This window comes from Schistocerca serialis, chromosome 3, assembly GCF_023864345.2.
Source record: "Schistocerca serialis cubense isolate TAMUIC-IGC-003099 chromosome 3, iqSchSeri2.2, whole genome shotgun sequence".
Classification (NCBI taxonomy): domain Eukaryota; kingdom Metazoa; phylum Arthropoda; class Insecta; order Orthoptera; family Acrididae; genus Schistocerca; species Schistocerca serialis.
Genome location: NC_064640.1, coordinates 663,507,763 through 663,529,534, shown reverse-complemented (window position 1 = coordinate 663,529,534; position 21,772 = coordinate 663,507,763). Strand labels below are relative to the sequence as shown.

Sequence of the window (21,772 nt, the reverse complement as noted above, 5' to 3'; positions counted from 1 at the left end):
GCTATATATGAAAAGAAAATGGCTACTGGAATATTTTTGTGACCGTCCAAAGTGTTTGACATTACAAATCATGTTACTCTATTAAATAAGTTAGCATGAAAGAAAATTAGAGGTATTAAAATGAATGAATTAAATTGTATCTTACTAATCAGCAACAAAAGGACATCTTAAGAAGAAAAAATACTCATCAGGAAAAGCTATAAGTAAATGTGGTATGTAACAGGGGTTGACACTGGCCCTGTTCTCTTTCTCTAGCATATATAGATGATATAAGTGATACTGTTGGTGGTAAACAGAAAATCTATTGTGGATGACACCAAAATTTTATTACATGTTTACAAGGAAAAGACCTTTAGTCATTATAAAATACATAATTGGTTTTTTATTCGGTAATTCATTCCTCTCCTAAAGACCTATTCAAAAATGTATTACATTGTACCATTCACTGAAAGATGCTATTATTAATTACATAACACAACATTGGCTTTGAACCCGTGATCACAAACTCATACACTTGCTGGAGTTGTCAGAAAACAAATGAAAACCAAGTACAAACATAACACAAAATTGACTTTGACTTTCCTGTACCATTGCCCAGGAGTAGAATATTCAAAGGTGCTTAAATTGGTGACCCTGGACATCAATACACTGGTGCACTCATTGAATGAAAGAATTATTTACTGCTTCCATTGTTGCCTACTGAAGAGAATTACAAGCAAGCACAGTAGGTTTAATGCATATCCTCTGGAGTTGTTGGAATACTGTGATAGACAACGTCTTTAAGGCATCCTCAAAGCAAAAAGTCCAGAGGATTTAAATCAGGAGACCTAGCAGGCCAAGTAACTGTTCATCCTCGACCAATCCATCTGGCAGGATACCTTTGGTTCAGAACATGATGTGCGCATATAGTTTAGTACTGATTACATGGTAAATAGGTGTATTAGTGTGCCTTTTAAGTGTACCATTAAAGGTTTCATTTTTCTTTATGTAATATAGCAGAAAATGTGAAAAGATCGTACAGTTGTATTTTCTGTTTACGTTTTGCTGCAGCAAATCTATAGAATTTCGTTTAGTTGTTCCTTGCTCTCTCCAGCAATTTAACTTAGCGTACCTCTTCATTATTTAACTAGCATTTCCGGAAAGTAGCATAAAGTTTAAGTTGTTGTTCCAGAAACTTTGCACTGTTGCTTTTGTTTACACACAGTTGTGTATAGGCCAAATTTGCGGAACCATATTTTTGTGTTGATCTGTAATTTAACTGACTTATTCTTAATAAACTATTATGTTTATCATGAGTGAAAAGTGCTTGACTTGCCGTAGAGTTGTTAGGTCGGGGCTTTGGTGTGATGGGTGCTGTAGTTTTTTCCATGTGGGTGACTGTAGTGGCGTGGGAATAGGGGAAGTAAATGAGACTCCTCAGTAGTTTTGTAGGATTTGTAATAGAGATAGAAAGATACTAGAACAGGAGGGGAAAATTGCCGCCCTTCATGCTGAGTTAGACAAGGCCAGGGGAGATCTCGACAGGTTAAGGAGGGAGAAGGGTAAAGAGAGGTGGGAAGTGGCAACAGGCAACAGGAGGAACCGGCCTAGAAATTTGTCTGACAGCTTTGTGGTGAACGTGTAAAATAGCTTTGGTCTGTTGCTTCAGTTAGAAGCTGGTGAGCCTCAAACAGTTGCAGGTGTAGACAGGGCACAACAAACTTTCAGCAGCAAATTGAAAAGTAAGAATGTCGGGAAATCAGTAAAGAGAAAGAAAGTGTTGTTGTTAGGTAGTTCCCATGGAAGAGGTGTTGGCCAACTTTTGCAGGATGAACTAGGATCAGAATACCAGGTCACCAATTTTTTTAAACCTAGTGCTGGTCTGGAGCAGGTGACAGAGGATTTAGGATCACTTTGCAAAGATTTCACTAAGGAAGACACCGTGGTTATAGTGGGTGGGGCACGTAACAGTATTGACAGATATCCTGGGTACAGTATAGAGTGTGACCTGGCAAGGATTTCATCAGCATCGAAGCATACTAGTGTTGAGTTTGTATCTGTTCTTGGGCGCCATGACCGACCTCATTTGAACTCTTCTGTCAAGAGAGTTAATTTGGAGCTGGAACAGCTGCTTATGTCGGGTGCAGGGTCACACATTGGTGTGGTTCCTGTTGATTCTCTCAATAGGTGGGATTATAATAGGCATGGCCTTCACCTCAACAGGAAGGGGAAGGGTAAATTGGCTGGGGAAATAGCAGGAAAGTTAAAGGGGGGAGGCACTGTCATGAGTGGTAAAATACCAGTGGTTATAGGGTTCAGGAAAGACCATTTTTTTAGGGTAGGGGGGACAGAAAGAAAGAAAATGTTCAGAGAGGTTAGAACTGAGACAAACCTTCAGTTTGAGAAAGAAACCAAAAAACATAATTCTAGTTTATTACATCAGCATAAACAGCCATTGGTTAAGAATTTTCAATGGTCAGCAGATATTTTAACTCTACCCAATTTTAACTCAGTCAATGTGAAATGTCAGCTATCTTTATTGCACCAGAATATTCGAGGACTGAGAAATAAAATTAATAAATTACCTGCATAGATGAATTAGAGTCTTTATTTTAAATTTAGTGCATTAGTATTCGTAAACTGATTCTTTCATATAGCGTTCATTAAAAAAAATGATGATCATTCCACTTGGGACCTGTGGAATGGTAAAGGGAAGCCATTATAGACATATTATACTTCATTCTCAAGGGGTTTCTTTTTATTGTGATGCTACTTTCTGTCAGTTTTTATTAGGGACACGTCAGTTAACTGTTCTATTTATATATTTTTGTAGAATGAAATTGTCACTTGAATTCACAAAGCCAGGTAAGCATCCAGAAGGTTTTAATTTGCCTTCAGAAAATCTTGTGCACATGTACCACTCATTCCTAAGAAAGGCAAAAATGTTGTATCCAGTCTCCACTATGATGACAGTGTTGATGAAGAGATAGACAAAGCAGAAACTATAGTTATGTACAACAAGACGAAAAGTGGTGTAGACATGTGTGACAATTGTATGTTGTCTACAGCTGCACAAGACATGCTTGCTGATTGCCTATGGTCATATTTTACTCCCTACTGAAAGTTGGAGGCATCAGTTCTGTAGTCATTCATGCCACCAGTAACCCAGACAGCTGCACTAGAATAAGTGATTTCCTACACCTGTTGTCTTACCAGCGTGTTTCAGAACATGTAGGAGTCCAAGCTGCTGTAGAAATTTAAACATAGTAAATTATATATTCACAATTACTTTGTTGATTTTTACTTGCAAATGTAGATTTACCTCCATGCAGACCGACAGTTCTAAAACTAAAATGGAACCTTGTGGGGGACCCCACATGTAGTTAGTTCCCAGTTGGATGATGCCTGATAGCTTGATACATGTCTCTTTCCTAATAACACCCTTTGTTTCCTGCCAGAGATATAAGATTTGAACCATTTTGCAGCATTTCCTGTTACACTATAATATTCCAATTTACTTAAAAGGATATTGTGATTTACACAGTCAAATGCCCTTGACAGATCACAAAATATACCAGTTGCCGGCAATTTTTTACCTAACAAATTAAGCACATTTTCACTTTAAGTGTAGATAGCGTTCTCAATATCGGAACCCTTTAGAAATCCAAACTGTGACTTTGACAGTATGTTAATCGAGATAAGATGGTTATAAAGCCAATTGTACATTCCTTTTTCTAAGATTTTTGGGAATGGTGGCAAAAGTGAAATAGGACAGAAATTTGATGCTATTTCTTTATCTCCCTTCTGAAACAGTGCCTTAACTTCAGCATATTTTAACCATTCATGAAATATTCCACTGATAAATGACTGGTTACACAGATAGCTTAATATGTTACTTAACTCAGAATCACATTCTTTAATTAACTTTGTTGGTATTTCATCTTACCCACTAGATGTTTTTGATTTTAAAGATTTTATGATGGACATTATTTCTGCTGGGGTAGTGAGGGTCAAATTCATATTATGGAAGTTACTTAAAATGTCTGGTCTGAGGTATTCCACAGCAGCATCTACCATACCTGGCAACCACATCTTTTCAGTAACAGTTATGACATGTCTGTTAAAAAGTTCTGCAACACTATACACATCTGGCACCAATGTGTCATTTACTCTTAATGCTATTTGTCCCTCTTCATGTCTCGTTCTACCGGTCTCCTCCTTCACTATATCCCATATTGTCTTTATTTTGTTATCTGATATGACTGTCTTTTCCTTGTAATATATTTGCTTTGATGTCTGTATTACAGTCTTTAATATTTTGGAGTATTTCTTGTAATGTGCTATAGCATCAACATCAGAAATGTTTCGGATCGACAGATACATTTTTCTTTTTGTTTTACAAGATACCCCTATTCCTTGAGTAATCCATGGCTTCTTTGTACACTTTGCTCTAACCTTGGTAAGTTTTGGGGGAAAACAGTGTTCGAATAAGGTAAGCACTTTATTAGCAAAAGTGTTATATTTTTCATTCATGCCATGAGCACTGTAAACATCAGTCCAGTGAATGTCCAGTGAGTGTCCTAAAATAATCAATTTTTGGCTTATTGATTACCCTCTTGAGCTCATATTTGACAGATTTTATATTCTGTTCAGTATTAACATTTAACAGAAGGAACTGCATGTCATGATCTGAGAGGCCATTGACTATTGGTTTTGTAATATAATTTTGTTCATTGGACTTTTCTATAATGATATTATCAATGGCTCTTTGTGAGCAATTTTCTACCCTAGTGGGAAACTTTACAGTGGGAATTAAGTTGAATGATAGTGTTACTAACTCAGATAAGTTTTTATTGGGAGAGTCTTTAAGGAAATCTACATTGAAACCATCAGCAACCACTATTTCTTTGTTTTTGGATGTTAAATGGGCCAATACAGCTTCAAGGTGGTTTACGAACAGATTAAAGTTACCTGCAGGTGCTCGATATACACCTAATGTTATGAAGGATTTTTTGTGAAATTATACTTCTGTTGCACATGCTTCCATATGCTGTTCTAGGCAAAATTTATGAATGTCTATGTTCTTAAATTTCTGATGGTTCCTGATGAATGTGGCAACTCCTCCTTTCTCCATTTCTGATCTACAAAAGTGAGATGCTAACCTAAACCTGTAACACTTAAAAGTTCTATACCAGTGGCCACATGATGTTCAGAGAGGCAGATAATTTCAGCTGGGTTTGAAGACTCTAATTCATCTATGCAGACAATTAATTCATTAATTTTATTTCTCAGTCCTCGGATATTTTGATGCAATAAAGATAGCTGACATTTCACATTGACTGAGTTAAAATTGGGTAGAGTTAAGATATCTGCTGACTGTTGGAAACTCTTAACCAATGGCTGTTTATGCTGATGAATAAACTAGAATTATGTTTTTTGGTTTCTTTCTCAAACTGAAGGTTTGCCTCACGTGGGACTGTCAGTCCACAATTCTTGACCTTTCAGCACCACTGCTCTAGTCAGAATGAAACAAAGGAATAACATACCACTGTTAGTAACAGGAAGGTACTCAGGTCATGTGATTACTTCATCTGAAGAGATGAAAAAGAAAGGCAAGATACATCTATGCAGACTGTCAATCTGCATGTGACTATTGCAGGGTAATTTTATCCTCCTGCATTTTAGGTGAAATCAGAACTCCGTCTGAAATAGGAATATGTTTACAGAACAGATAATGTTTTTGTCTAAACTGAGTGCTTTATAAATGTCTTCTTGGAGTTCTTCCTCTTGTAGGCTGGGCGGACTGAATTATATCTCAGGAACTAAGGTCAGCATAGTGCTCAGAGCCATTTGAGCCAACTAAGGTCATGTGTACCTTGCATGCATTAATTCTGTAACAGTCTGGCAGTAAATCCTTTGCCTAAAGTTTGCCAAAAATCTGATGATATTAGTAGTAGATGAATATGATGTGCATTATATTTTATACTGATTAAGACTTGAGCATTAGAACTGGGTCTGATAAGGAATCAAATAAGGCAGAAAATTTCACAGTTCAAGGCAATGACACACTTAAAAGAAGATTAACATTATGAATACTTCTAATTACAGCTAAAATTACCATAAACATAAATACCATAATAATAAGATATAGTTAGCTTTATATACAAGATTAATTAAATTTAAGTCATTTAATTCTGATACAGTCCATTTTTGTCTGGATGTATTAGTAAGGATTATGATCTTAGTCCTTTTTGTAACATACAACAGCTATACCAGCTTCTAGTTATTTCCAAACACAATGATAACGAGAACAAATGGTGATGATTTGGAAAGAAGTAACATGACAAAATGTACCCTCACACAAATACACCTTCCACACCAAAATCTAGCATACTGCTAGCTATACTAGTAAACAATTGGTCAGTAAAATAACAGAAGTAATGATGGCACAAGTATCCAGCCCTAGAAGGAAAATGTCCATAACTCGTTATAAGTGAGATTGTGATGCAAAACACAAGGTGTAATTTATAAATTAATTCTCAAATTAAAAAGAAAATCATAGGGCATCACCTATTATGACGACATCAGCAGCTGAGGGAACATTTGGTTCTTCTGCTTTCTGGTTTTCCTTTTGCTTTGGTGGACCATTTTGCATGCATCTCACCAGCTTACTGAAGTCATTGCTTCCTTGTGGAATGAAGAATGCCTATAGAAACATAATAAAATGAGTTTTATAATACAGCAGAGTAACCCACCACCACTAAGGAATATTTTATTCTAGTTTGATGTAAAAATGATATACCATATTTTCTAAATAATTTGTTTATTAGCAAGTCAAAATTTAATGAGATGCTACAAGGTAAAGAATTTTTAAGGAGTTTATAAGAGATCACTTTTTACTAAGTTAAAAAAGAAAACAGGAACCATTTTAAAAATACCGGTACTTCATGTATTTAGTGAAGACTTTTGCCAATATTGAGAAACATAAATTGATTTGCAACTTGAGATTATACTGTTATCTCAAAATTTTCCCTATTAACTATTTATAAATGAACGAAGAGATGAGCACACATGAAGTCTTTCTGCTACTTGTAAACTTTAATTATTGATATCATATTTTAGAAGTATGTTAAAATTATTTGTGTTACATTGATCAGTTGAGTGAGTGATAAGTTTATTCTTTGACAATTCACATTCTATGGATTCCATCTGCTTACCGCATAAATATTTATAAGTAAACATCTATGCATTTTACAGAGCGCATACAATTCCTTCTCAACATGAATATTAAGATGTATATTCAAGCTGTACACAAAAGTCTGCCTCCATAGTTGAGTGTTCCAGGTAGATGGCTGCCATGTGGAGGACTAGATTCGATTAATGGTACTGCCAAAGATTATTCCTTGGTGGCAGGACTAGTAGGGGGTGCACTCAGCCTAGTGATGCCAACGGAGGACCTACCTGGCTGATTAGTAGGGGCTCCATGGTCTGAAAATTCTGCAAAACAGCCAGGAGACCAGTGTGCACAGCACATGCCCTTCCATCATATATCTGAATGACACCAAAAGGCAGAGAATGACATGGCGGCCACTAGATACCCCTTGCCTCATTTCAGACCCAACAGTTTCCATTTTTACTTCTATATTCACATCTACATGCTGCAAGCCACATTACAGTGCGTGCCAGAGAACAGTTTTTATACCACTGTCACTTCCCTCTTTTCCTATATCAGTGGTGAATAGCTTGTGGGAAGAACAATTACAGGTAAGCCTTTGTGTGTGTGATCAAATCTCTCTAATTTTATCTTCATGGTCTTTTCGTGAAATATTTGTAGGAGGATGCAATATGGACACTGATTGACACTTCTAAGAATGTATGCTCTCGTAATTTGCCCAGTAGGCCAGATAGTGATGCAGAACACCTCTCTTGCAGCGTTTGGCAATGGAGTTGTCTGAGCTTAACAAATGATCCTGTAACAAAACACGCTGCTCTTCTTTGAATCTTCTCTTTTTTCTCTATCAATCCTGTCTGGTATGGGTCCCATACTGATGAGCAGTATTCAAGTATTGGTCGAACTCATGTTTTGTAAGCTACTTCTTTTGCTGGTGGACTACATCTCCTGAGGACGCTTCCCATGAATCTCAGTCTGGCAACAGCCTTAGCCGTGATTAATTTTATGTGGTCGATCCATTACAAACCATTCTGTACGCATACACCTAAACATTTTATGGAAGTTATTGCTTCCTGTGACTGTCCTACAATCGTGTAATCAAAGAGTAAAGGGTTTTTCTGTCTGTGTATTCACGATGAGTTACATTTGTTTATGTTAAGGGTCACTTGCTCCTCCTTGCAGCAAGTGACGATCCTCTGCAAGTCTTCCTGGATTTGGCTACAGTTTTCTAGTGTTGTGACTTCTCTGTATACGACAGCATCATCCACGTACAGCCCTACTGAACTTCTGACGTTAGCTGTTAGGTTCTCATATATCCCTGAAAAGTAATGGTTCTATAACACTCTCTTGAGGCACGTCCAAAGTTCCTTTTACATCTGAAGACTTCTCTCTGTTGAGAATGTCATAATGTGTTCTGTTTGCTAGACACTATTCAATCTACATAGTTGGTCTGATATTCTGTACGCTCATATTTTGTACATTAGATCACAGTACGAAACTGTAGACCTAACAAATGCCTTCTGAAAGTCAAGGAGCAGGGCATCTGTCTGGGCACTTGTGTCTACCGCTTTCTGGGGCTCATGGACGAAAAGAGTGAGCTACGTTTCATAGGGTCACTATTTTCGGAACACATGCTGATTCCTACAGAGGAGATTTTCGGTCCCCACAAATGTCATAAACCGCGAGCATAAAACATGTTCTAGAATTCTATGAAAGACCAACATCAGAGCTATAGGTCTGTAGTGTTGCGCATCTGTTCAACAATCCTTCTTGAAAACGGGAATAAGTTGTGCTTTTTTCCAATCATTTGGAATGCTTCTCTCTTCCAGAGACCTATCGCTGAAAGACGGTTAAGTTGTCTCGCATACTCTGTGTAACATCAAACTGATAACCAGTCAGGTTCAATGGTCTTTTCTTCACTTAGTTTGATATCTGTCATTTTGACGTTCATGCGATGATTTAAAGGAGGAACAACAGTGCAATCTTCCTCTGTGAAACAATTTTGGAAAAAGATGATTAGTATTTCGGCCTTTTCTGTCTCATCTTCTTTTTCAGCGTCACCATGATCACAGAGTGTCAGAATAGGTCGCTTTGATCCAAATGCTGATTTAATACTTTGTTGCCTGTTGGTACTTCTAAGTACCATCTCTTTCGATTCTTGTTTATTCTGACTGCACACATAATACATGGTTATGATGAACTGGAAACATTTCACTGCCCCTTGCTGATCTTGTTCGCCAGTCAAAATGTACGTTTGTGCAATTTTTGTTGGCAGCTGAAGGTTTGCTTTGGAGAGACCGTATTTGTTTTGTTTACTGTCATTCACCTGTTAGCAACATAGATATGACGAAGGTTAGGTCCTATTTTTTCCCTTACAGCTGTTTTGTTATATCTGTTGTTTTCATTTACGGAATAAGGCGAAAACCTTGTTGTACTTTAGAGTAGGCCTAGGCTACAGTATTTTTGCTGAAAATAGGGCACCAAAGAGCTGTTCCTCAAATACCAGTTTCAAGTGACTGTATTGAGCTGATAATAATTGCAAATTGTGTTTTATATTATTAAACTGCACAGGTTCGTTAACGTTACTCATCTGACACTTACTTTCAACGCATTTGGAAGTTAGGAAAAGTACTTCCATTGCAGTTTCCAAATGATGGTGAATACTGAATTGAATTCTCTACATACTGACTTTCGAGTAAAATGGGACGAAGGTATTAAGTTAAGTGGAAAAGTAATCTGTAGCATGCTATGCCCTTCTACGTCTATCAGGAGCACGTAATGTTGTGTGTGTCAGTGAAGACTAGGCTACTTTGCTTACATACATTGTCATTAGACATGCTCTAAGTTTTTATGATTGTGATGAGTAATTGGTATTTGAGAAAAAGCTCTTCGGTCACCTATTTTCAGCAAAAATACTGTACCTATCATGTACACAGAAACGAAATGTGAAGTTAAACTTGGCATTAGATGTGACTAATAATTTCCCTGATGTTCAAAAATGGCTCTGAACACTATGGGATTTCCCTGATGTCTCACAGCAAATAAGTCAGTCTGGAACCAATATTTCTTCTTGGTGAGACTGAAAATCTCAAAAGTGTGTTTGAAGATCAGATTCAATTATCCCTTTTGGTAACAATAAATTACTAGGGCAACATCAGACACACTGATGCAGTTCTTCAATGATCCCAGTACGTCTAATTGCTTGACAATGTGGTAGGTATCTGTCAAACTATGATTTTGGCGTTAGACATTTAAAAAAAAAAAAAAATGGATCAAATGGCTCTGAGCACTATGGGACATAACACCTGAGGTCATCAGTCCCTAGAACTTAGAACTACTTAAACCTAACTAACCTAAGGACATCTCACACATCCATGCCCGAGGCAGGATTCGAACCTGTGGTCATAGCGGTCGCGCGGTTCCAGACTGAAGCGCCTAGATGTTTCAGTTTTTAATTTTAACTACTGGATCATTTTAAGGTAATTCCCTATTTACGTCAAGTTTAACGTGGACTCCATGTCACGCTGCTCCTCAGCATCAATTTTCGCACTAAAAAAAATTCGTGCCCTCATTAGCTTCGAATACGGGATCTCTACTACCGTACAACCGCATTTAACTGACTGAGCCACTGCGATGCAGCTTCAAAAACACTCAATTTTACTGTTTACAAATCGTGTCTTTTCTCCAGAGGTTGGGTGGTTCACACTTTCAAAGAAAATAGACATAAATAGTTTCCGGAAATGCAGTAAATACACCAACTGAAGATATAATGAGACGCTCCTTTAATCGGTCTGCAAAAATGGCTACTGCATGTCGGTGTCTCGAACGACCGCAAAAGTCGATACTCGGCCTCTGTCGTCTTCGGTACAGCGTGTATACATCATAATAACGTCATGCGTGACTTTATCAGCGTGCAACCACGCCCACCCCATCTATGGCGCTGTCTCCAACGGGTCACAAACCAAATACCCCTGCCTGAGTGCCCGACCCTAGCTCTGTCATATTCCCGCGCCTCTATACAGCTCCACGCTGCCATCCGCCGCCATGCAGTGGAAGGCTACCGCCCACAAGGAACGTCTGCGTCGGCGCGTCTGAGAATTAACCTCTCGCCATAATCAGTCTGTTTGTTTAAGATAAACTGAACTATATCTGATCGAGGTTGTCAATAAAGTGTTGTTTCAGCTGACTGGCTACCTTCATCCACCGACCCCCAGCAGAGATCCGCTCGTCCACACCTTCTAGCAGCACATGGTTACACTTGCACACGACACATATAGAACCTAAAGACAGTTTTGCAAATAAGAAGATGTACTGATACTTTGGTAATTTTTGTCGGCTTTAAAAAAGCTTATGATCCGCTAGAAAGATAGATATCACTCCATACTTAAGAGAAATTCAAAATCAACGGCCAAACCAGAGTAATTATTCCACAGACCTTAATAGGTACAACTTCCAAAGTTAAATTCGTGGAAGAAACTTCAGAAACACTTCATATTCACATAGCTGTTCGCCAAGGAGACGGGCTTTCTCACTCACACTTAACATAACTTTGCATAAAACTGTGAAGACATGGGAAAACGAAATAAAAGCAATCCAATGCAGGGTTTAAAAAGAGCTGTCACATACGATCTCGCTATTCTGACGAACAATAGAGGAGAAGCCTATTGTGCCCTACAGAAGCCTTAAGAAATCTCACAGAAGACTGATCTACAAATCTCTTACGAGAAAACTCAATATATGAAATAGAGGGGCAAATAATTTCCACATTATAACTCGATGCAGGGAAGTGTCACACGTTAAACACTTTAAATGTCTTGGAGAGATCATCCAATCATCGTAATTGGACACAATAACCAATTAAGAAAAAATCTCAGAATTACAAAAGGCGTTTAAGCTCACGTGGAGTCATTACAATAAACAAATGTATCTCTGTCCATCCAAAACTAAAGCATTACTGAATAGCAGTTGTACCAGAAGTAGCTTACTTTAGGCTGCAGACACTGTTGTGTTTCATGACCAAACAAAAATAAGATAGATGAAAAATCAAAAAAGGAAAATTCTTAGAATAATATTCGAAGTAGTTTATCGTGAAGAAAGTTTGCCGGCCGCTGTGACCAAGCGGTTCTAGGCGCTTCAGTCTGGAACCGCGCTGCTGCTACAGCCGCAGGTTCGAATCCTGCCTCGGGCATGGATGTGTGTGATGTCCCTAGGTTAGTTAGGTTTAAGTAGTTCTAAGTCTAGGGGACTGATGACCTCAGATGTTAAGTCCCATAGTGCTTACAACCATTTGAACCATTTTGAAGAAAGTTTGATACTGAGGCCATCGAGAGAGATTTACAAACAGTCAACAAGAATAATGGAGACCTTTGGGAAAGGAAGGCTGAAATTTTATGGACATATGCACAGGATGAACAAGATCAGGTTTACAAGGGAAATCTTCGAGGCTCACTTGTTACCAACGTTGTTTTGAGTACACAGCAGAAGTTCCGCTAGGAAGCCGTTACGCTTCCTCAATACAGTCGTGATCCATCCATATGCGATATCTGTCTTTTTGGAACCATGAACAAAAATTTCCTTGGCTGTCGATTTACTTCCAACGAAGAGGTGCACGCCTTGCTACAATCACGTCTGTGTGGGCAACCGTCAACATTTTTCCATAAGGGAATGACTTGTCTCACAGTGGGATTAATTTATTACCAGTTCTGGCGACTACTTTTGAAATAATAAACAGTTTACTAACTTTTTTCCAGGTGTCTCGTTTTCATTTGACTGCCCCATGTATATACGTAGGTTGGAACTTAAATAGTGGCAACACTGCTGTGGAGACACTATACAATTGAATCTACTATTGTCGCTGATAGCAGACATTGGTGATATACCTAGCTTACATCCGAGCAAATGGATTGTGAGCGAGCGCTCTAACGTAACGTAACTGTGATTGTGTTATCCTAACGCATTACGTTCCTCCACGGCAGACCGTCAATGCACAGTTTTACTGTTCGCTTTTGGAGCATGTCCTGCGACCAGCTTTGCGAAAGAAGCGGCGACACTTTCTGCGCAAACCACCCATCATTTTGCACGACAGTGAGCGGGCGTATACAGCGCAAGCTGTGGCTGCTCTGTTCGGTCGATGGGACTGGGAAGTACTGTACCATCCACCATACTCCCCGGACTTAAGTCCTTGTGACTTTGATTTGATTCCGATGATAAAGGAACCACTTCGTGGCATTCGCTTCATTACTGTCCCAGATATTCGACAGGCAGTAGATCGCTCCATTCGCACTATCAACAAAACAGGCTCTGCTAACGGTATACTACGCCTTCCACATCGCTGGCAACGGATTCTACACAACGCTGGTGACTACTTTGAAGGACAGTAACAGGTGCAAATATGTAACACTTTTGTATCGGCTGTGAATAAATAATTGCTACTATTTAAAGATAAGCCATCTCAAATATGTCCAGAATGAATAAATACAGCGAGGTGCTGTTTTCGCCAAGCTATAGCGGACAATATGGCGAATTTCCTGACGTTCGTAAGTATTTTTATTGTTTATAGTCGCCGAATTACGATATTGACTATGTTTTTTTCTAATGTAACTATGTACTTTTATCTCTGGCATTTGAAATAAGCTTCTAAGAGAACTTAAACGATATAACATGTATGGGACTTGATCAAATAGTATCAAGATAACAGCGCGGCAAACCACTGCTCCGCCATTAGAAGAGGTTCTACAAACGTCGTCCCAGTAATATCAAATACAAGCAAAACGTAGCTCAGTTACGGATCGTGTGTTTATTACCATGGCTTTTATACCAAGTAAGCATCTGGCTTATCTTGAGCATTGGTACATGCTATAAAATGAGTCTGGAGAAACAAAACCGCACGGTGAATTCCATCTGGAGTTAATGGTTGCACAGGCCGCCGTCATAAGGCAGTTCATTCTTTCTGGAGTCGTTTCCTTACATACGTTTTGCTTTAATTTTCGACACAGATAAAAGTATATTAGTGTTAAGTTTGGTGAGTGTGCAGAGCATATTGCGTTTCCTGAAGGATTGTTCCAGTGCTCTCCAAATGTTATCTTAAGAGGGTCTGTCATTATATGTGTGGAATGGGAGCGTCATTCGTCATGTTGGTGCTACACTGATTGGCTTATGTCCAGTGGGACGTGTTCCAACAACTGTGGCAGCAGATTATCTTAGAAACTCGAGGTACTTGAGTATATTTAGATTCCCACAAATAAAACAGGAACCAATGATATGGGTCTTGAAAAAGACTCATCAAACTTCGATAGACCAAGAGCGTTGTTTTTATCCACTTCTTTGAGTCAGCGTGGATTTTCAACTGACAAATAGTGCCTACAACAAAATTTTACGTACCTGCGTCGCATCACTTTGTACTTCTCCTCGATAGCAACAATCGGATAACTGCAAGCAATTTTGGAAGTCATTGCCATGAATCTGTAGACGCAGCGAAATGTGAAGGGGATGAAATTTAATTTTCCCAGAAAACTCGCTTGGTTGATCCCTCTCGTATTTCTGAGATGCCTTTTAGTGACATTCGCGTTGTGTGTTACAGCTGCAAAAATGTTAGTCCCATTTCTTTCATCAGTTGATCTTCTTTTCCCTTATTTTATTCTCCACACTACCAATTTCTGGATACTCTTCAGCATACAACCGCAAAGACCTTCACGAGCAAATTACCTGATTGCTACAAAAGCAAAACACAGACTGATGAGCTTCAAGCGCACAGGTAAACACAAGAACCATAACCGTATTTTATATATATATATATATATATATATATATATATATATATATATATATATATGTGTGTGTGTGTGTGTGTGTGTGTGTGTGTGTGTTTGTGTGTGTGTGGGTGGGTGGGTGGGTGGGTGTGTAAGAAATTTATGATATAGATGTATACGAACTAATTATGGCCGAATAACATATTGAAAGACTAATGGAACAGAAACAACCTGATTCAGAGGGAAAAAATGCAGCACAAGACTGCTCTGGTAACAAACTTCGTAATATATGGAAGTATTTGCTATGTATTGCTAGGTCTAGAAGATTTTTCCACAATGATGACGTATCATTTTGGTGCCCTACCCTCCTAACTTGTATACTTACACGTGCATCAGATTTTGTTACTAATTGTGCTAGGCTTATACTGAATATAAATCTTGCATTTGGGCACCTCTGTTGTCGCCCTCAGCCTGGCTGCTGTGGTGGCCACTTGTGTTGCTTGGAATTTAAATTGAACCTGCATGTTGCTTAATTCTTTTGCATAAAAACTGTAGCGTGGAAGCTGTACACACTCAGAACTTTCAAAACATCTCACTTTTTAAACGCCTCTATGTGTTAGCCCTGTTGTGAGTTTCAGGTACTGTTCAGGTGGCTCTTTCTTGCAGTGTGACAACGTTTTCACTCCTCATTATTATGAAATAACTGAGTATGGAAAGCATATGTGGTAAGTGTATTGTTTTTAGGCGTGAGCTATTGTACCCTACAGTGAATTAGCACATGATGTGCTAATTCTTTTTCCACATCCTTTGATATGTTCATGTAATTTTAATTACTGATCAACGAATACACCCAGAATTGTTGTGCTGGTTAAACACATTTTGGTTTCATTATTTGCTTCAGGTCTTGTTATATTAGGTTCCTTGCTTATACAGGGCGAAGAAAAAATGCCACCCTTGGAGGATGGCATGGGATTTCTCATACAGGTTCAAGACAAAAGTTTATCTAGCAAAATCAGATCGGGTACGTTTAGAAAACGAGGAGCTGGCAACTCTGTCATATCATACAGTGTATCAGAATGTTCAGAGGAAGGTGTATCACCCCCCTTCCCCCCTCCAAACCCCCCCCCCCCCCCAAATTACTGTACCAGCCATCTTAGCTCACTGAGTAGCCTGCTGGGATGGTAAACGCACCTCCACCATGGCGCTATGGTTCGTATCCTCATCAAGTTCCTTTTTTATTTTTTAGACGTCCATTCCCTGGTTCTCGTCGTTTGTAAGCAGGACATCATTTCATTATATGACAATACCCTATCAATTGACAGTGTGACCATTAAACTGCACGTAATGTGTCTAGCATACAGGCAGTACACAACCATAACTGGTCCTTTCAGGTTAATGAAGGGCACCTTCCGGATGAAGTACACAAACAAAGAATATGTCGACATGCTTCTGGTGCTGGTGCATCCGATAACCCAACTGCTGCTGCTGCTCGTATGTATGCTGCACGGCACCCATAAAGGCGCTATTCCGATAACAATGTCTTCGTCACCTGGAGCAACACCTACGGGAAACCGATAATCTTTGTGCTCAATCAATGGGCGGAGGTAATCCAAAGCTAGGAAGTACTCCACAAACAGAGGAAGTGATTCTTGAAACCCTTCACCAATTACCTCGCCAATGAACCCGTGATATTCCAAGCAGTTCCATGTATCTCAAAGACTGTTTGTTGAATAAAGAACTTCATCCATAATTTTACACATTAAGTCAACCACTTTGGATACAGACGATTTTATTGCATCCATTATGATTTTCCATTGGATTTGTCTATGTCATGGGCAAAACAAAGTGGTCGTTTATGTCTGTAAGAAGTTTATATTATGTCTTAATGTTTAAATAAAGGTACAGTAAAAAAAAAGAAATACATAAGATATCACATTGTGGAGGTGTAAACTTGTCACACTTTGATGATTTAACTGGAAAAATAAATTTTTGCCATGAACACGACTCGTCTCATTGAGCTAATGGGACACTTCTAGCACAGCACCGAGTTCCTGCTTCCTGTTCTTGGCCACGATGTATACGGTTACAGCATTTCTGGAGCCTCGTGTTTCAAATCTATTGACAGGACTTGGTTTTGCTAGATACGCTTTGTCTTGAGGAATCGCATGCTGGCCGCCAAGTGCGGCATTTTTTCTTCACCTTGTGCTGAAGTTCATGTTGTTATATATATATATATATATATATATATATATATATATATATATATATATATATATATATATATATATACTCCTGGAAATTGAAATAAGAACACCGTGAATTCATTGTCCCAGGAAGGGGAAACTTTATTGACACATTCCTGGGGTCAGATACATCACATGATCACACTGACAGAACCACAGGCACATAGACACAGGCAACAGAGCATGCACAATGTCGGCACTAGTACAGTGTATATCCACCTTTCGCAGCAATGCAGGCTGCTATTCTCCCATGGAGACGATCGTAGAGATGCTGGATGTAGTCCTGTGGAACGGCTTGCCATGCCATTTCCACCTGGCGCCTCAGTTGGACCAGCGTTCGTGCTGGACGTGCAGACCGCGTGAGACGACGCTTCATCCAGTCCCAAACATGCTCAATGGGGGACAGATCCGGAGATCTTGCTGGCCAGGGTAGTTGACGTACACCTTCTAGAGCACGTTGGGTGGCACGGGATACATGCGGACGTGCATTGTCCTGTTGGAACAGCAAGTTCCCTTGCCGGTCTAGGAATGGTAGAACGATGGGTTCGATGACGGTTTGGATGTACCGTGCACTATTCAGTGTCCCCTCGACGATCACCAGTGGTGTACGGCCAGTGTAGGAGATCGCTCCCCACACCATGATGCCGGGTGTTGGCCCTGTGTGCCTCGGTCGTATGCAGTCCTGATTGTGGCGCTCACCTGCACGGCGCCAAACACGCATACGACCATCATTGGCACCAAGGCAGAAGCGACTCTCATCGCTGAAGACGACACGTCTCCATTCGTCCCTCCATTCACGCCTGTCGCGACACCACTGGAGGCGGGCTGCACGATGTTGGGGCGTGAGCGGAAGACGGCCTAACGGTGTGCGGGACCGTAGCCCAGCTTCATGGAGACGGTTGCGAATGGTCCTCGCCGATACCCCAGGAGCAACAGTGTCCCTAATTTGCTGGGAAGTGGCGGTGCGGTCCCCTACGGCACTGCGTAGGATCCTACGGTCTTGGCGTGCATCCGTGCGTCGCTGCGGTCCGGTCGCAGGTCGACGGGCACGTGCACCTTCCGCCGACCACTGGCGACAACATCGATGTACTGTGGAGACCTCACGCCCCACGTGTTGAGCAATTCGGCGGTACGTCCACCCGGCCTCCCGCATGCCCACTATACACCCTCGCTCAAAGTCCGTCAACTGCACATACGGTTCACGTCCACGCTGTCGCGGCATGCTACCAGTGTTTAAGACTGCGATGGAGCTCCGTATGCCACGGCAAACTGGCTGACACTGACGGCGGCGGTGCACAAATGCTGCGCAGCTAGCGCCATTCGACGGCCAACACCGCGGTTCCTGGTGTGTCCGCTGTGCCGTGCGTGTGATCATTGCTTGTACAGCCCTCTCGCAGTGTCCGGAGCAAGTATGGTGGGTCTGACACACCGGTGTCAATGTGTTCTTTTTTCCATTTCCATATATATATATATATATATATATATATATATATATATATATATATATTTTACGAGTTGCCCTGTTATTCTTTGAGCGGTTACAGACTGCCATAAGTGCCTTTTCAGCTTTCACTCCTAACATTTCTGGTGTCCTGTCTAAAATTATTATATTGCTGTCATCATCAAATAACACTTTTTCTCTTGTGTAACCCCCGACGGGAAGTCATTAATATAAATAAGAATCAGTACCATACTGGGCCTAATACACTCTCTTGAGGAACTTCAATGTTCATATTCCGGATCTGAAAGTTGTATCACTACATATTTGGAGTCACATGAAACTTGGAAGCTAATGCATGCTGTTTGCTCGGTAAGACCTAAACCTTTATTTACAACCATCAACATTCCCAGCGTATCAAGTTTACTTAGAAGGATTTCTTGATAAATGTATCAGATGCCTTACTGTTGACATAGGAAAATACCTGTTATATGTTTTTCTTATACCTAGTGTTATGGTTATGGGCAAACCTGTTTTTAGGATAAGCTTTAACTAATACACTTGATTCTATGGAAAATGTGGATATAAGGAATTGTGAGGACGTGAAATATTCTCTTACTAAGAGCTATGGTCCTTACTGTTTATTTGGTAAGCTTGAATGGTAAAAATATTTTAAGGATTTGTTCCTAAAACAAGAATACCATAGCTTATGAATGAATGGAAATGAGAGAAATAGGATTTTCCAAGGCAGGTAATATTGGATACTGTGGGCACAAATCTAAGAGCAATACAGGTTGAAGAAATTCTTTTTGCTATTGTGTTAGTGTGCTCATCACACTTCAGCTGGTAATCAATAATTATATCCAGAAATTGTGATTTTTATACCATATTTGTAATGCCATATTCAAAAATATTTATACAAAAAATTAATTATAGGATGTAACTTGCAGTACTAAAAGTGCTTTTCAGGGTGCCCAAAAGTATGTGAACACATTGATTTTTTTACATCACATTCAAAAGTATCTATCCAAAAAATTACATAAAGCGTGTAATTTGCAGTATTTTAAAGTATGAACAAAACATCCGAACGCGCCATTTTTTGTGTTTTGTTAAAAAGAATTCAGCTAGAAAATTATGTGAATGGTGTGACTTGCTACGCTAAAAAGTAACCGAATGCTTTGATCTTTCTGCGTATTCAAAAGCATTTATCTCAAAAATTTTATGAAAGATGCAACTTGCATTATTTCAAAGTAGTTACAAGGTCCTCAAAAGTATCTGAATACTCCAAATTTCTTTTGCCTCACCATTATCCGAAAAATTACATGAAGGGCGTAAATTGCTAATTTAAAAGTACATTACAGATTGCTCAAGAGTATCCGAACACTCGGAATTTTTTTTGCCATATTCAACCAGAAAATTATGTAAAGGCTATAAATTGCAGTATTTCAAAGTACTTTATAGAATGCTCAAAAGCAATCGAATGTTCTGAATTTGTTTGCACAACATTTGGGCCATGCTCAAAATATTTATCCAAAAAATTATGTAAGGCAGCACATGTGTACATGTGAAAGTTCGATATATTTAACATAGGTGATGTAAGACACAGTGAAGCCTCAAGTTAATTATTTTCCACATACAAATTGTTGCGTGATGATTATCAAGTGTCACAAGACAGGCAGGCAACAGAAAGACTGAACTCACTGAGTTTTATGCTTGTTCTGACAAGTCTTGTCTTGCTCATACTCATTGAATTTGACTCTCTTAGCTCAGCGTAGTATGATATGTATGTCGCATTGAAAAACAGCCATGGGTAGTACTGCTCAAAGTGCACTTTTCGACTGTAGTTATCGAAGTAAACAATTTACATCATTTATGTAATTTTTTGGTTGAATATAGCGCAAAAATTCAGAAATTTTGGATACCTTTGAGCACTCTTTAAAATACTTTTATATGTTGTAATGTACACCATGAATGTAATTTTTTAGATAAATTATTCTGAATACGTCGAAAAAAATCATAACGTTTGGATACTTTTGAGCTCAAAAAAAAACTGTAAGTTACACGCATTGCGTTCTTTTTTGAATAAATACTTCTGTACACGGCACAAAAAATCCAGAGCATTTGGCTAGTTTTGAGCACAGTCAAAAATACCACTAGTTACAGCCTACAGACAGCATCTGACTCATAGTGAGTGGAAAGCCATTGAATGTCAACTTTCATCAATAACTCGAAAATGAAGGATTTTTGGACATATGTGTGGTATCAGCGAAAGATAACGGTGCCACACCAAAGTGGCAACACAAATCGATACCACAGACATTAGTGATGTTTCATTGCAATCCACGACGAATGAGAGGCGCTCCTGAAGAGACGCCCCCTCTCTCAGCACCGCTGCGCCATCGTATGGAGGTCGATATAATGCCGAGCGTAGACTCGCTCTGCCACAGTTTGTGACCTCCGATGAAACAGTTAACATCATCTCTTAAGGACACCAGTGCTATTCAAGTTTGATAGAACTGTCCTCTTGTAAATGTTGAATTTGTCCTTCAAGAGGAGAGTTTATAATTGTGTGCATCAAGTCATGCTTTACTATTCAAAGACAGATGCAAATATTTGAAACAATCCTGTGTCAATAGTCTGTATAAAGTTAAGTAAATCTTTTATGAGCAGACGAAATTAAAATCGTCCAGGCACAACTGCAGGTTCTCTGCCTGCACTGGGAGATGGCTCATGGAACTACAACAGATGAAATTCAAGCGCCGGCACGTCGGCCTGAAACGATACAGCAGAGAAGGCTGTGAGACGACGTCAGCCAATAGTTACAACTTATCTAGTACAGAATCAGTCACAGATCCATGGTTCAGTTCTCTGTGTTAGTTGGTTGATTCGGGGGGGGGGGGGGGGGGACCAGACAACGAGGTCACCGATCCCATTGGATTAGGGAAGGAAGTTGGCCATGCCCTTTCAAATGAACCATCCCGGAATTTTGCCTGAAGTGGTTTAGAGAAATCACGGAAAACCTAAATCAGGTTGGCCGGATGCAGGTTTGAGCAGTCGTGCCGTCGCCCACCCGAATAAGAGTCCACTGCGCCATCTCGCTGGGTAGTCCTGTGGGGGGGGGGGGGGGGGGGGGGGAGGCCGAGGGATTACAGTTTGTTACTGTTGCCCTATTTACCCCGCCCCTCCCCAGCAT

General features: G+C 39.7%; 1 protein-coding gene across 1 annotated transcript in view; it reads right to left on the bottom strand.

Moving 5' to 3' along the window:
* LOC126470544 (sarcosine dehydrogenase, mitochondrial) overlaps positions 1-21,772 on the bottom strand; it is a 263,068-nt gene that overhangs the window by 160,973 nt on the left and 80,323 nt on the right. The window contains exon 3 of the mRNA XM_050098476.1: positions 6,550-6,685. Within this exon, the coding sequence (XP_049954433.1) occupies positions 6,550-6,685 (136 nt within the window). The remainder of the gene's footprint in view (positions 1-6,549; positions 6,686-21,772) is intronic.